This window comes from Pongo pygmaeus, chromosome 8 (assembly GCF_028885625.2).
Source record: "Pongo pygmaeus isolate AG05252 chromosome 8, NHGRI_mPonPyg2-v2.0_pri, whole genome shotgun sequence".
Lineage (NCBI taxonomy): Eukaryota > Metazoa > Chordata > Mammalia > Primates > Hominidae > Pongo > Pongo pygmaeus.
In genome coordinates, this window is record NC_072381.2 from 131,265,109 (window position 1) to 131,282,353 (window position 17,245).

Below are 17,245 nucleotides of genomic sequence, written 5' to 3' on the forward strand. Positions count from 1 at the left end.
TCCAACAAACACACCTGCTCATAGGGAGGCAGCGGAGAATGTCAGGGGAGTTGGCATGCACCTACTGTACCAAGAGACGACAATTCACAGCAAGCATAAATAGAGCCAGCTTTGCCTTTGGGGCAGCCCACTCTCTGGCCTGAGCCTGCTGGAGGGAAGTTGGCTCTGGAGATCATGTCTAGAGACTCCTCACCCATATTTTGTTTTCAGAACTGCATGTGATTTTAGAAACACTTCCTGTTCTCCTTTCAGCACAGGTTTTATTTAATGAGGTGTGATGAAACCAAATATTTAAACAGTTAATTAGCAAACTGAAACCTGTATGTTAGTTATTAAAAGCTTCCCAAATGAAATACCTTATTACTCTGTAAGGTTAGAGTATCACTTACTTGTTCACAGGCCAGAAAGACTACAATGTCACCTTTCTCACCCGAGTGGTGAATTTCAAAGATAAGGCGTAAAATAGACTCAAAAGAATCCTTTTGAGCCTCACTAAGGTACACAACCTCCACAGGGTGTTTATTTTTCACTTCTATGAGAGGCACGTTTCCATAATAAGAATTGAGTTTGCTGATCAGGTGAGGTGAGGAGTTAATTATGAGCTTCAATTCTGGTCTTGCTAGTAAAACATCTTTAAGAAGTCCAAGTAACACATCAGTTGCAATGCTTCTTTCATGAATATCATCTAAGATGATGACCCCATAGCTACCCAAAAAAGGATTGGACATCATTTCTCTTTGCAACATATCATCAGTACAATACCTATAAAGAAGAAACATTAAAGTTAGAATATTCTTATGCTAAGTCATGCAAAAAACTTCCTAACAAGAAAAATGCCTTTCCTATATTCATTTCTCTAAATCAGTAATTCTAAATTTTTACTGGGGCCTAAATTCCTTTAAGTTGATACAATCTACAGAATTGTAACACAAAAAAATACAGATAAACAAGATTTATGCCCAGTTTGTATATGTTCATGGACCACCCCCTACAAAGACCATTCTGAACCCTAGGTTAAAGACCTATGCCTAAATGTTTATTACAAATATTAATAAAAGCCTGCATCTAACTTTTGTTCTGAGCTTCATACATAAAAAGTAGCATCATAAAACACCCTGGTCAATTTTTCCTCTCGCATTCATCACTGAAAGAATTTTGAGTAAAATTATACACTTTTCAAGGAAAGGATACAAGAATAACCACCCTGGCTCAGGCTCATGGTCCAGCTAGCCCACTGTTAGGACAGACATTATTATTGGTGATTCATTGTGAGAGACGATATCATTAAGATGTCATCCAAATAATAAGCAAACCGAAGGATCTAAAAAGTAACCACCTATTTAAGGGCAGCATGAAAACTGGCTAGAATTCCTGGAGTGGGGAGAGGTCATTAGTGATTTTAATGGACTTTTCCCATACTTCTTGGATGATTTTTTAAAATTAAAATAACCACCTATTAGTCACTAAGTTTAATGAAAATAACTTTCTGACACTATTTACATATTTACCTTTATTATTGCTTGAAGAAACCAATCCCATATTTTTTTTTTTTTTTTTTGAGACGGAGTCTCGCTCTGTCGCCCAGGCTGGAGTACAGTGGCGCAATCTCGGCTCACTGCAAGCTCCGCCTCCCAGGTTCACGCCATTCTCCTGCCTCAGCCTCCAGAGTAGCTGGGACTACAGGTGCCCGCCACCACTGCGCCACACCTGGCTAATTTGTGTGTGTGTGTGTGTTTTTATTAGAGACGGGGTTTCACCGTGTTAGCCAGGATGGTCTCAATCTCCTGACCTTGTGATCCGCCTGCCTCGGCCTTCCAAAGTGCTGGGATTACAGGCGTGAGCCACCGCGCCTGGCCCCAATCCCGTATGTTTTTCACCCATTTAAGGTATTTACTTTTATTTATTCTTGTAAATGGCAATTCTGAGATTGCTGTCCTTCGACAGGCCTGCCTGCAAGGTTAGCCCTTGGCTAGCATTTGGGAACTTAGATTTGGGGAGGGTTCTCACCATTCCCAGAACTGATAAAGAGTAGTTTGCCCTGCCTGTAATCTGAGCACTTTGGAAGGCCGAGGCAGGTGGATCACAAGGTCAGGAGATTGAGACCATCCTGGCTAACACGGTGAAACCCCGTCTCTACTTTGGGTATATACCCAGTAATGGGATGGCTGGGTCAAATGGTATTTCTAGTTCTAGATCCCTGAGGAATCGCCACACTGACTTCCACAATGGTTGAACTAGTTTACAGTCCCACCAACAGTGTAAAAGTGTTCCTATTTCTCCACATCCTCTCTAGCACCTGTTGTTTCCTGACTTTTTAATGATTGCCATTCTAACTGGCGTGAGATAGTATCTCATTGTGGTTTTGATTTGCATTTCTCTGATGGCCAGTGATGATGAGCATTTCTTCATCTGTCTTTTGGCTGCATAAATGTCTTCTTTTGAGAAGTGTCTGTTCATATCCTTTGCCCATTTTTTGATGGGGTTGTTTTTTTCTTGTAAATTTGTTTGAGTTCATTGTAGATTCTGGATATTAGCCCTTTGTCAGATGAGTAGGTTGTGAAAATTTTCTCCCATTTTGTAGGCTGCCTCTTCACTCTGATAGTAGTTTCTTTTGCTGTGCAGAAGCTCTTTAGTTTGATTAGATCCCATTTGTGAATTTTGGCTTTTGTTGCCATTGCTTTTGGTGTTTTAGACATGAAGTCCTTGCCCATGCCTATGTCCTGAATGGTAATGCCTAGGTTTTCTTCTAGGGTTTTTATGGTTTTAGGTCTAACGTTTAAGTCTTTAATCCATCTTGAATTAATTTTTGTATAAGGTGCAAGGAAGGGATAAATCATGCTGCTATAAAGACACATGCACACATATGTTTATTGCGGCACTATTCACAATAGCAAAGACTTGGAACCAACCCACATGTCCAACAATGATAGACTGGATTAAGAAAATGTGGCATATATACACCATGGAATACTATGCAGCCATAAAAAATGATGAGTTCATGTCCTTTGTAGGTACATGGATGAAATTGGAAATCCTCATTCTCAGTAAACTATCGCAAGGACAAAAAACCAAACACCGCATATTCTCACTCATAGGTGGGAATTGAACAATGAGAACACATGGACACAGGAAGAGGAACATCACACTCTGGGGACTGTTGAGGGGTGGGGGGGAGGGGGGAGGGATAGCATTAGGAGATATACCTAATGCTAAATGACGAGTTAATGGGTGCAGCACACAAGCGTGGCACATGTATACATATGTAACTAACCTGCACATTGTGCACATGTACCCTAAAACTTAAAGTATAATAATAATAATAAAAAAAAGAACACAAGCGAGTGACAGCGCACAAGCTATTAGGTGGCCACAAAAATGGAGAAAATATTAAAAATACGTGAATCTAGGTTAAAAAAAAAAACAAAACTCAAATACAGACTTGACAACATGTGGCCAGACACTTGTCTCAAGTGCCTTCAAGTATCATGCTGCAATCTACAAAACAGCTTTAAGAAATACATCAAACAAGTATTTGGAATGAAAATTGATGATTCATTCTCTTGCAGATATGGAAATTGAGAATAAAATAAGTTCTAGAGGCAAGTACAGTTTATTTTGTCTGCATAATCAATATATTTCATTAAAGAAAAGGTGATTTGTTTTCTTGAAGTTAAAAAAAAAAAAAAAAAAAGAAACCCCGTCTCTACTAAAAATACAAAAAATTAGCCGGGCGTAGTGGCGGGCGCCTGTAGTCCCAGCTACCCGGGAAGCTGAGGCAGGAGAATGGCGTGAACCGGGGAGGCGGAGCTTGCAGTGAGCCGAGACTGCGCCACTGCACTCCAGCCTGGGCGACAGAGCAAGATTCCCCCAAAAAAGAGTAGTTTGCTGTGCCTGAACCATTTGTACAGGCAATATGGTTTATGCTGCACATGTGCTTTCCTTCTGGGAGTCTGGAATTTTGAAACATACTAGGCAGAGGGTGCCTCTACGGCCAGCCCTCAATAAAAACCCTGGGCACTGAGCCTGAGTTTCCCTGGTAGGGCACCATTTCATGAGCTGTGAATGAAGTGCACCGTTTGTGACTTCACTGGGCGAGAGCTCGGGAGCTTGCGCCTGGGTTCCTGTAAACTTCGTCCCATCCACTATTTCCCTTTGCTGATGTTGCTTTGTATCTTTTCAATGCAATAAACCTTAGTTATAAGTAAACGATATGCTGAATCCCATGAACCTTTCTAGCAAATCACTGAACCTGGGGGTAGTCTTGGGGATCTTGACACAGTCCTCAATTAACCTCTTTCAAGGAAAAAAAAAAAAAAGGAAGGAAACCAACATCTATTAAGCTCCTAGTGTGAGCCAGTCATTAAGCTGGTGCATACGTTTCTCATTTAATCTTCAGAATAAATCTTCAAAGTAGATATTGCTATCCCATTACTATGACTCATTTATAAATGAGAAAACTGAAGTTCAGAAAAATTCAGTACCCTGCCCAAGGTCACAAAGCCAGGGATAGAGTCAAGATTTAAACCCGGATAGTTGTTCTATCTGTTGTCACTGTCAAATTATAAAGATTGCTTCCTTGGCCTTGTAGTTTTGGTGATAAAAGTCCACGTTCTTCCTCTCTGTATCTTTATGAGATCAAAGTGTATGCACTCTACCTTTCTTTTCATACAGGTTCTCATCCTGTGTCTTATCAAATGAGCAGTGATAAATTGATGATTCCTTTTCTCAAACTTAGAAAAGGAAGCATCTTGAATACTATAGGATTATACTTTGTGCAAGATGCCAACAGATGCATTGAAATCTAGTTTTCAATTATTTTTTTTTTGCTGAGGTTAATTAGAGATTTAATTTCTAATGTTATCTCTGTTTCCTTTTCAGCAAAACTCACCTAAGCACTGATCTTATAGGAAGTAATGCTGCCCCATAAGATTGAGGAGGTATATGTGTTATGTAAATACATCTAGGCTTAATTAAAAAAAAGAGAAGATGTAACTTATTAAAAACTCCAGTAGACTCATCCAGCAGGGCCTAGCCTTCCAGATGATTATATAAGGGAATTGTGAAGGCTCAATCCTAAAACTTACTATACAAACCCACATTTTTCTGCAGTCCCACCTACTTGGGAGGCTGAGGTAGGAGATCACTTGAGCCCAGGAGGAGTCCTACATTACAGTGAGCTATGATCCCGCAACTGCACCCCAGTCTGTGCGATATAAGCAAGGCTCCAACTCAAAACAAAGCAAAAAAAACCTACTTTTTTTCTATATAACACAAAGATATATTTCTGAACTTTATGGTAATGAGATATTGTGTGTATGATGCTTCAAAAAGTGCTGTTAACTAGTAAGTATGTACAAAAATAGATACACTACCAAGGTTTCAGGAAATGCAGTTTATATCTTTAAATTAAGGCTCAATTTCTAAAAGCTAAGACTATAATAAAATAAAGTTTTATTAATATTTATATTTTATAAAATTATATAATTGAGTTTAACCTTAATGAAAATTTGAGAACTTTCCAGTTCTAAAAACAGAAAAGACCACCATTTGACACTATGAGTCACTTCTATGAGGTATCTTGATATGTAGTTCTTAAAGACTATTTTAGGTATATAATATTCAGGTATTCACTGTTTCAAAAAAGGCCAGAGAAAAGCTTAAAGAAGAACAAAGTTGTTACATATAGCATCCAAAAAATAGTAGTAGGCTTAAAGATAGTTTACTAATTGCCTATGATGTGTTTGATAGATACTAAGGGGTTACCAAAACAATGAAAAAGACAGTTTCAAATATAGACTACTGCCTTCTATAATCAATGATCAATTTTTTTTTTTTTTTTGAGATGGAGTCTTGCTCTGTTGCCCAGTCTGGAGTGCAGTGGCGTGATCTCGGCTCACTGCAAGCTCTGCCTCCTGGGTTCACGCCATTCTCCTGCCTCAGCCTCCCGAGCAGCTGGGACTATAGGCACCTGCCACTACTCTCGGCTAATTTTTTTTGTATTTTTAGTAGAGACGGGGTTTCACCATGTTAGCCAGGATGGTCTCGATCTCTTGACCTTGTGATCTGCCCGCCTTGGCTTCCCAAAGTGCTGGGATTACAGGCGTGAACCACCGCACCTGGCCAATCAATGATCAATGTTAAATCCTCTGATTTAAATAGCTATTCAATCTGAGCTTATTCAAAATTATGGCTAGCATACCTCTTCAGGAAAACCAATCTTGTTCTAATCATAATTATAAAAATATAAACATAGCTACCACATACATACACCATGCATCAGTTACATAAATTAAATAGTCCTCACAACAACCCTCAGAGCAAGTATATTAATCATCCATATTTTTCAGATGAGGCGACTTAAAGCTCAAAGAGGTTAGGTGACTTCTATAAGGTTACAAGTGAGTAAGTGGTCGAGACACCATTTGACAGCCATGTTGCCTCCTCTCCAGAGCATGGAATACCAGGAAGAAAACAGGTGTTGCTTTATTTTATCATAGGAGTCTTTTCAATAGCTCTGGCCTCTTTCCTGTGACTCAAACCCTGTTTACTACAATGCATCAGAGTATCTTCTGACTCTGCGCTGGTTCTGGGGGCATGTCACGGTGGAAAAGAAAGTACAATGTTCAGAAACAAGAGTAACTGTAAAGTGAAGATATGAAAGCAATGAAGAATAAGGCAGCCCAGCAAGGGCAGAAAGAAACAGAACCTGCAAAACCTGTCAAAGCAGGAAGCTACTCGCTACCTGTCTCCATGGGTGCCTTTGTACCTCAGCCCACCACACCTGAAGCAACTGTCCCTGTTAAGAAAGGAATGCTATACACAGATTGAAACTAATACATACTTTAATATATAGTATTTCCTTTGGGTGTCAGAATTGAATGCTTGGGTTTTTACCGTAAAACAATCCTAAGCCTAACATGTGATAGATGTTTAAAAGGTGAGGCGTGTCTAACAGTATTATTAGATTTCCCCACCATTATTTATCTTTGTGGCTTTCCATATTAAGAAGTATCTGAGGCTGGGCGCAGTAGCTCACACCTGTAATACCAGCACTTTCGAAGGCCAAGGCCAGAAAATTGCCTGAGCTAAGGAGTTTGAGACCAGCCCGGGCAACATGGCGAAACCCCATCTCTACTAAAAATACAAAAAGTTAGCCAAGCGTGGTGGTGCATGCCTGTAGTCCCAGCTACTTAGGAGGCTGAGGCATGATAATCGCTTGAACCCGGAAGATGGAGGTTGAAGTGAGCTGAGGTCGTGCCACTTCACTCCAGCCTGGGGGACAGAGTGGGACTCTGTCTCAAAAAAAAAAAAAAAAGAAAAAAAAAGAAATATCTGATTCCATATTATGACAAAGCTCTTATAATATTTCATTTTAAAAATGACCACATTAAAAAGTCCTTTTAAAGGGTTTTCAAAGTCTAGATGGTATTAAAGATATAATATTAACTTCAGAACCTAGTCAGAGCCATCATTTAATTAAAAACATAATTCAAAGGGCTACTTTAAAATGTCAAACCAACCAACCAACCACGAATCTGCTTAGGGATCCTTAACCCTTTCAGGGTCCTATGTCTTGTCCTGTCCAGCTCTTTAACTAGTTTGTGAGCTCCTAAGAACCAGAGAGGTTTTTATGTTTCTTTTGTACCACTCACGTACAATTTACACAATCAGCAATTTATAAATACACAGTAATTTAATGACTCAGGGACATAATTGTTGTAATAGCAGAAGGTTATATATCTTCAAGAAGTTCAAGTCAGAGTGCTGATGGTCTAAAGACTTTCCCCTATGATTTGACACTAGCCTGAAGACTGTCTTCTATTTTTGAAGATAAACGTTGGAGGTAAAGTAGCTTAGTACAAACCGCCTGAGCCCCATGGGCTTTCTTTTTTTCTGGGAGAGGGTCTCACTCTGTCACCCAGGCAGGAGTGCAGTGGCATGATCACAGCTCACTGCAGCCTCGATTTCCTGGACTCAAGTGATCTTTCTGCTTCAGCCTCCTGAGTAGCTGGGACGATAGGCATGCACCATCATGCTCACTAATTTTTGTATTTTTTGTAGAGATGAGATCTCACTGTTGCCCAGTCTGGTCTCAAACTCCAGGGCTCAAGCAATCCTCCTGCCTCGGCCTCCCATAGTGCTGGGATTACAGGCATTAGCCACTGTGCCTGGCCCCATGGGTTTTCTGAATGGAGATAAGAACTGCACCAGAGTGCAGTGCTAGCTGGGACAGGGCAAAATCCCTTCCACTATCCAGTTTACCGAACATCCTCCTGGGGATGAGCACATGAGACACTAGGGATATGAGTATGTGACAAACCATCCCTGCCCTGTTACAGTAAAGCAGAGCTTCCCCAACGCTGTGCATGGCACACTGTATGCCACACAAATGGGTTAGAGAGGTGCAGAAATACTGACACCGAGATACTTATCTACTTGGCTCATGGAGTGGTCAGGCAGTGCCCGGGGCAGCTGAAGCCCGTGGGATGGTCAACTGGCTGCAGGCAGCTGTGACCATTTCCTTGAGATACTGTATGGATACTATCGCTTTCTATGATGGCTGCAATATAAAAGTGCTTGAGAAGCACTAGCCCAGAGCAGTGATTTTTCCAGTTTCTTTTTCCTTTTCAAGCTCTTGGAAATCCTTCTTCAAAGGAAATCTCATAATGAAGCTAAGCACAGAAGAGATACCACAACTTGCGGTAGCCACAGAGAAGGCTCCTTGGAACCTAGAAGACTCTGCAAAGTACAGTTTGAGAAACACTGGTCGAAGCTGCTATGATGCAGGCTGACACCAAGTTTTCCAGAAGCCCCACAGAGGGTTTTCTAATGTATATTACTGGAGGGGCAGGGAAGCCTTCCTAGAGTAGGTGGCTGCTACACTGCATGCTGAGTGACTAGGAGGAACTAGCCAGGCCCGGACATGCTGAGCACAGGGAGAGGCAGGTGTACAGGCACAGGGTGTGGAAGCACGGGGCACACAGCGTGCTCCAGGTGTCCACGTGGCTTGCACACAGGCAATGATGTGGACCCTGCATGAGGCATAGCTCCAGAAGCACACGCTTGAAGGTTCTGAGGAGCCAAGCAAGTTGTTAACTTTTTCCTGGGGATAATGGGAGTCATGGGACACATTTAGACAAGGAATCCCTGATGTTGCCAGTGTGGGAAAGCAACTGTTGCTGGCTGGCTGATGACAGAGAGACCAGTTGCTACTTCACAGCACAGATGCTTAACAGGTAGAATGCCAGAATAATGCTCCTTCAGAATTACAGAACCTAAGCCAAGAATCATCAGCAGGAAGGGGACTGAACCCCACAAACCAACCTCAGGATTGTTTCGTTGGTACAGCAGTTCTCGAAAGGGATCACGTAGCCAACCTCATGACCAATGTTAACATCCATTTCATCCGCCACCCGCAGGGCGAGCTGGACCACAGTCTGCTTGTGGACCTGTGTGCATATCACACCCCCGTGCTGGTAGTGGATGGAAAGACAATATTCAGCACACCACTGAGGAACCTGTAACAGGAAAAAATGAGACAGGATCAGCTTCTGCTGAAAACAAAACAAGAGACAGCTCTGTCTTATAGCAGGGTTCATCTTATAAGTGATTTTCTTTCATCAGTAAATCAGCAGTGGGCTGTATTACATCTTACTTAGTGAAACTCTGAACAATATGGACTATGCACAGAGTTACTCCTAGGAAATAAAGTTAAGAATAAACAAGAGTTAACAGGGACTGTGAAAGTTTGACTCCCAGACAAAAAAAAGGCAGATAAAAATCAAGGACAAAATGAAAAAAATCCTTTCAACCTCAACTGTGTTTCTGAAAAGACTAATGTATTTGGAGATAATTATTTTCTTTTTGGTTAGAAGAAAGGCCCATCAAAAATATGGCTTCTGTTATCAGCTATTGTGTTTTAAGCAATGTAAATTATAGACAGCATTTAGATAAAAAATAGTGACTCAAAATTAAAGCATTTACATTTAAATCCAAATGATCATAACAAATATCTAGATAAGTCTACTTAACATTTCTCTGATAATAAAAGCTAAAATATCCTGGTAATTTACCATCTAAATATAATTAAATAAATAAACTCATCTAAATAAACCCAGTGAGATAATCAACCAACCCATCTAGATTTGGAAAGAGTCAATTCCAAGCAGAGCTACTCTAGAGCCATTTTATTTTAAAAATCCTTTTTTTTTCTAAAATATATTATGGACCAACTGATGTTTATCACATTCATTGGTACAAGAATTATTATAGTAGAATGTACTGAATTCATTTGTATGCTACAATCTTAAGGCATTGTCAGTAAATTATGCATTGTTACATGGATTTTAAAAATAAATTATTCCAAGAGTGTTTTTAATTGATCTAAGGTATTTAAACGTTGTAAAATTTCTAATTATCTTGAGGTCTGCTATTTATGAGATTTATTATGAAATTCTTAGATCTGAATTCTCACTGTAATTTGAAAAATAAACATAACTCACCAGAAATACAAGTAACTCCAAAATGAATGACTGCTGTAGACTGCAAATTCCTAAGGACTGAAAGGCAAATGCACTTCCTGCATTTTAAGATAGGTGTCAGCCTTGTCAACAGGTTGAAAGTTATCAGTAATTATTTACTCAAGGCTTATTTTGTTCTATAAAAGATGAAAGTTTAAGATACTTCGCTCAGGAAACGTGCAATCAAGGCAAGATCCAGGAATAACAAGCCACCTAAGGGATTGGCTTGCCATTAATTTGTTCCATGTAAACCACAAATTTTCTAAGCTTTAGTTTTCTTACCTGTAAAATGAATAGACTGAATGAATGAGAATTATCCTTCAAGTTTGAACTCCGGTGTCCTTTTCTCCACAAGGCTTGCTGTGATCCCCTAGGTATCTAGATCCACGGTGTGCTTCCCACCGTGGCAGCCATCACCTTCCTGAGGTTGCTGTTTGTTCCTAGTTCCCCACTACCTAACAGCCCCTCAAATGAGCTCTAAAAGCAGAGACCTATCTGTGTTGGTCACCAAATTATCCTAGTACTCAGTAAATATTCATTGAATGAATAATTTCTTATACTTTCTAGAAATAATTTAAAATTCTGTGATTCTACATAGTCTAAGATTCTACATAGTTTAAGAATTTACATAAAATTTTGCCTCCTTTATTCCTTAGCAAGTAATTTTTTATTCTTGCCAAATTCTTACTTTTAAACGGATTGCCTTCATGTCAGGGTCCACTATCTAGAGTCCCTAGCCATGACCTCAAACATCATTCATGTGAAAAGCTGTATTAAAACCACTTGTTTTTTAAAAATTTTCTTTAGGCTGGGCGCGGTGGCTCATGCTTGTAATCCTAGCAATTTAGGAGGCCAAGGCAGTTGGATCACCTGAGGTCAGGAGTTCAAAACCAGCCTGGTCAACATGGGGAAACCCTGTTTCTACTGAAAATACAAAAATTAGCTGGGTGTGGTGGCATACGCCTATAGTCCCAGCTACTCGGGAGGCTGAGGCAGGAGAATCGCTTAAACCTTTCAGGCAGAGATTGCAGTGAGCTGAGCTGGCACCACTGTACTCCAGCCTGGGCGACAAGAGTGAGACTCTGCCTCAAAACAAAAAACAAAAAACAAAAAAAAACTTCTTTAGTAGAGACAGGGTCTCACTCTGTTGCCCAGGCTGGTCTCAAACGCCTGGGCTCAAGTGATCCTTTTGCCTCAGCTTCCCAAAGTGTTGGGATTACAGATGTGAGCCACTGTGCCCAGCCAAAACCACTTATTTGAATTTGAATCTCTGTCTCCCCACTATGTGGGAAGATCCTTAAGCTACACATGTGTGGTTTGTATTTGTTCCCAATACCAAACGAGGATCTGACATATGGTAGGGATAAGAGTTGAGTGGAAAGATGGATAAGGACATCATAATAATTGAAAAGAAGAGAGAGAAAGGCTTGGGCTCAGTGCTAAGCGTGGGAGAGAGGCAATAAAACCACGGGAAAATTACTGCAAAGGAAGAATAAGCAGTGCCCACTAACAGACTAATTATGCATAGGAAGAAGACAAATATTCTATGATTTCTAACTTAAAATACTAATTACATAATTGACAAGAACAGGAAATTGGAAAGTAAAATAAAATAAATGAATGAAGCTAAAGAGCAGCATAAAGTTCTTTTGGGGGGAATCAGGAGTTAGGAGGGGAGGAAGATGACCTTCAGGATAGTCAGGAAGATGGTCAATGTTACCAGAACATCCAGGCATAACCATCCTGGGATCAACGGAAAAGCAAGGCAGGAGGCTAAGGGAGAGGTCAGAGCTAGAGATAGGCATGGTAGTTGCAGAATTTCAGTACTGAAAGAAATCTCTGGAAGACATGAAGGCCAACACCCTCATTTTACGCATGAGGAAAGAAACTTAGAGACGTGACTTGTCCAAGGTCATACTGCCAGTAAACAGCATGACCAGAACCAATCCATATCTTCTCGTTTCTTGGCAAGTATAATTTCCACTACATCACAGTTGCTTCTAAGCATCTTTATAGTAAGGTGGCAACTGAAGCCATGAAATTCTCAGGCAATCAACATTTTAAATTACTCTTTCTAGGTTGGGTGCGGTGGCTCACATCTGTAATCCCAGCACTTTGGGAGGCGAAGGCGGGTGGATCACTTAAGAGGTCAGGAGTTTGAGGCTAACCTGGCCAACGTGATGAAACCCCATCTCTATTAAAAATATAAAAATTAGCCAGGCATGGTGGTGGGTGCCTGTAATCCCAGCTACTAAGGAGGCTGAGGCAGGAAAATCACTTGAACCCAGGAGGCGGAGGTTGCAGTGAGCTGAGATCGCGCCACTGCACTCCAGCCTGGGCAACAGAGCAAGACTCCGTCTCAAAAAAATAAAATAAAATAAATAAATAAATAAATTGCTCTTTCTAGCCTAATGGCAATATCAGGGGGACAGTACTATGATGACAGTGGGCACTGCTTTACATAGCTAGAATTGTTGCTGAAATAATACTATCCAGTTTTATTAAAACATTTGGACACGTTCAGCCTGGTTATTCATATAAGGTCCAGGACAGCTGCTTTCAAACTCTAAAATTCGATAGGATTACAATGATCATGAGCCATGTTCTCAAGCTTCTGATTTGGGCCTTTTTTAAAAACTGCATTTAATTTATATCTCTTTACTCATATAAACACATTCTGCAAGATTAGTTTATTACAGTATGTTGATAATGGTATAAACATTATACATTCCTGGAAGTACAACAAATATACCAATCCAACAGTCTTCATTTTCCTTTTCTGCCTTCGTCTACATTAGAGCAAACTATTTCACCTATAAGGCAAAGACATTAATTCGGAAATGGGAAAAGGCCGTCAAATATCAGTTAAAATAACCAGTAGAAGACTGAACATATCCATATTGTGCTTAATGTAGGAATGTTTGCTTACGTGGCCAAGTTAACAGTTGAGCAGAAGTCACAACAAATTCTAGTGCACGTACTCAATTGTAGCTCTGACCACATAGGATGCAGCTCCCCTTCCAGTAACAGCTACTCAGAGATAGTTAACAGTAAGCAATGCAAACACAAACTGAAAAGGTTATCTCTAGCCAGAAAACAGGGAAACATGAAACCATTTGCCTTATTTGTTACAGTTCTCCAGTTTTACATGCCTTCTGAATCACTCTGGGCAAGCTAAGTAACATACTGGGGGGTTGATTCCTTAGTAAACTTGAATTACTGGCTAAAAAATGTTATGATTTGGCAAATGTCGATAATTTGAATATTTCACATTTCAAGGGATACTGAGATTGCAGCTTTAAAAGAACTCTTGCCTTGTCTGCATTTCTAGTAAATATTGTATCTCTTGTTGGGTATTGACCTTTCTTGCCCTAGTTCTGCTTCTTTTCTGGGTACTACTTAGTGACTTTTTCATTGTCCCAGTTGCATCTTTGTCTTCTCACCAATGAATTACATGGCTGTTAGAGGTTTGGTTTCTACCCCATGGTTCCTCTTTGGAAGATATTCCCCCCTAGTATTAAAAAACATTATTCTGGATGGACTAGTTGCCAAGTTGGCACTATGGGAATTAGAAAAGCTTAAATAGTTGTACCTTTCTATGAATCATTTGGCTTTAACTTTTTTCAGAGAAACATTGAATTCTGGGTCACTTTGTGACTGAGTACTTAGCAAAAGTTGCACAATATGGTGAAGAAACAGAAAATTGCTCCTCTAACACATAAAAAAAGCCTATTTTCACGTGATTTATCCTGGGAGTTTAGTGATGTGCAACCCTCGGAATTACACATTTGGTCTGGAAATGCTCCCTAACTAGAAATCAATACTTCACATCTTTTTATTCTGAACTCACCGAATACTTTTTTCATGTTTCTCAATCCATTTTCTAAATGCAGTTTTCTGTACTTCTGATGGGCCATTTGCATAAAGCCAGAGCAGTGGGGCCTGCCCTACACTCTGTCCCAAAGCCCAACTGGAACCGACTCTGGGGCACGCAAGGTAAGCAATCAAGGCATGAGAATGTGCATCTCTGGCCTCTTACCACCTGCCTGAAAGGAAATCACCAACACTCTGGCCAATCTGCTGCTATGAGAGGAGGTAAGAGGAGTCCTCCGGGTAATCAAAATCTAATCTAAATCAAGGCTTTATCAACCTAAGTTAGCAACTGCAGTTCTACAACTTGTACAAATTCAGAGAGTGAAGCAAAGATGCTCCATTCCTGACTCCGGGCAGCACACAGAGGTTGTTGGGCTGCTGGGTTCTGGGAGAGCTGGGGCCTGGGGTCTTTAGGGTGGGCTGCAGGGAGATCTCCTGTAAGAATCTGCAAGCAGATCCAGATCAGAATCAAGGGAGCAGCAGCAGCATCGCGTATCCGTGTATGGTCTCATCACTGCCACTATGGCAGAGGACCTCCACATGAGCTACGCTAGTGTAGAACTTTCTGTCCTTTCCATCTACTGCCAGTGATTGCTTCACCTCATCTAATGGATAATAAAGTGAGTTAACTATAATTTAATATAGTTAAATGAGAATAAATGAAATGAGAAAAAAAAGGACCTCCATGAGACACAATGCTACTACTGTTCTGTTAGACACATACTAGTCCCAAAGGCCTCTAATCCCTCACTTTCAATCATCAGGATGTCCATCAGGGCCTGAGTCCTCTTCTGCTTTCTTCTCTTAATGTCTCTAGGACCACCAATCCTGCAGCTATTGCCAAGGTCCCAATCACTCCCTTTAATTTCAGTACCAGAAAAACAGAATCCACAAGTTGAAAGGAATCTAAAGAACCACCAATTCACCCAAAGGTGAATTCAACACATTCAGTGTTGAATTCATCAGCACAAGCTCATAGTTTTTAAGTTTGTAAGTCTTAATGGTTTCAACAACATTCCTGTATAATGCCTATGCCTGAGTATGCCCCTAAGGCAGCCATCCCACCCAAAGTGAGCCAATATATCAGAATCCATTACTGAGGAGTGAGGTCCCTTCTGAATCAAATGTCACACATCCCTGGATAACACAGTTCACATATATCTTGGTTGTGAGTGAATACAGGTAGAACCTACCAGCAGAAAATGGTGAACAAGTTTACTCAGTCAATAAAAGTACAGATGTTCTAAGTCATACAGTTTCTCAGAATCTAAGTTAATTCTTTTTAATATCATGCTTATTCACCTCACTGACCCATCCATTCATGGGAAATTGCAGGACAAAAACTAGAGAAGGAGAAACAAGCAAAATAGACACTTCTAGAGATGTTTCTCTCTCTTTCAGGATCTTTCATAACCTGTCTGCAAAAAATGTAATAAGAAAAGATTCTATAACATTTGGGAAATTGTCCTCTGTTTCTGCACCAAAGACAAGTGAAATCTTCAGGACCTTTGTAAAGCTTGGCTCTGAAGAAAGACTTTTTTCTTGAAAGGTTTAAAACTCTAAGGCACAAGAAAATAGTCTCGCAAACTCTTACAACAACAACAACAACAAAAACCAAGTTGTTTCCAGAAGAAAACAACCAATGCTCCCACTATCTAAATTAGTTTAGGATAGATCCATTTTCTTATTTGAGTACTATTTTGATTTTTCTCACTTTGACGATACATGTCGTCCCAATTAACAGAAAATAAGCATAATTCACTGAAATAATTGAGAAATTAAAAATGACAAGAGAAACCATTGCTAGGGATTAATATGACATATAATACATAATAATTCTTGCTCTTGAAGATGATAAATTCTAAAAGAAAACTCAACAAGTAGATTAAAAAAATTTTTAAACTGCAGTGTGGATTAGCAATTCTGAAACTACAATATCAATTGTTCTTTCAGGCCGGGCGCAGTGGCTCATGCCTGTAATCCCAGCACTTTGGGAGGCAGAGGCGGGCGGATCACGAGGTCAGGAGATCGAGACCACGGTGAAACCCCGTCTCTACTAAAAACACAAAAAATTAGCTGGGCGCAGTGGCAGGCGCCTGTAGTCCCAGCTACTCGGGAGGCTGAGGCAGGAGAATGGCGTGAACCCGAGAGGCGGAGCTTGCAGTGAGCCGAGATCCCGCCACTGCACTCCAGCCTGGGCGACAGAGCAAGACTTCGTCTCAAAAAAAAAAAAAAAAAAGAAAGAAAGAAAGAATGAATTGTTCTTTCAAGTATCTTTACTTGTTCAATCTGAGAACAGGTAAAGATAGTGTGAATAACATGAAGTCCTGTTTCTCATAGAGAAGTTATGGATATGAAAACTGGGAAGGCTAGAATAAACCCTGTAGTGCTAAACTGGAATCAGAGGCATCAGTACAAACTCATGGTTTTTAAGATATAGAAAGAGAGATAAAAAATATGAGAAGTAAGAAAATAGAAATACATAAAAATAGAGAAAGACAGAGAAACAGAGCTAGAGAGACAAATAGAGCCACAGATAGATGGATAAAATGAGATGTGTGTATATTGCACTCACATACATTTATTTCCTTGTTGTGTCCACTGAGATGGCCTAAAAGCAATGATAGGCCAGGTGAAGTGGCTCATGCCTATAATCCCAGCACTTTGGGAGGCCAAGACAGGCAGATTGCTTGAGCCCAGGAGTCTGAGACCAACCTGGGCAACATGACAAAACCCCGTCTCTACAAAAAAGAAAGAAATTAGTTGAGTGTAGTGGCACACACCTGTAGTCCCAGCTACTCTAAAGGCTGAGGTGGGAGGATCACTTGAGCCCAGGATGTCAAGATTGCAGT

At 40.3% G+C, this 17,245-nt stretch overlaps 1 protein-coding gene across 3 annotated transcripts in view; it reads right to left on the bottom strand.

Moving 5' to 3' along the window:
• The window catches only part of DHX32 (DEAH-box helicase 32 (putative)), a 67,773-nt gene that overhangs the window by 22,853 nt on the left and 27,675 nt on the right, over positions 1-17,245 (bottom strand). For all 3 annotated transcript variants that reach the window (XM_054436488.2, XM_063670394.1, XM_054436487.2), the window contains exons 3-4: positions 9,325-9,518; positions 390-762 (exon numbers count right to left, since the gene is read on the bottom strand). In XM_054436488.2, coding sequence (XP_054292463.1) covers positions 390-762; positions 9,325-9,518 — 567 coding nt within the window. The remainder of the gene's footprint in view (positions 1-389; positions 763-9,324; positions 9,519-17,245) is intronic.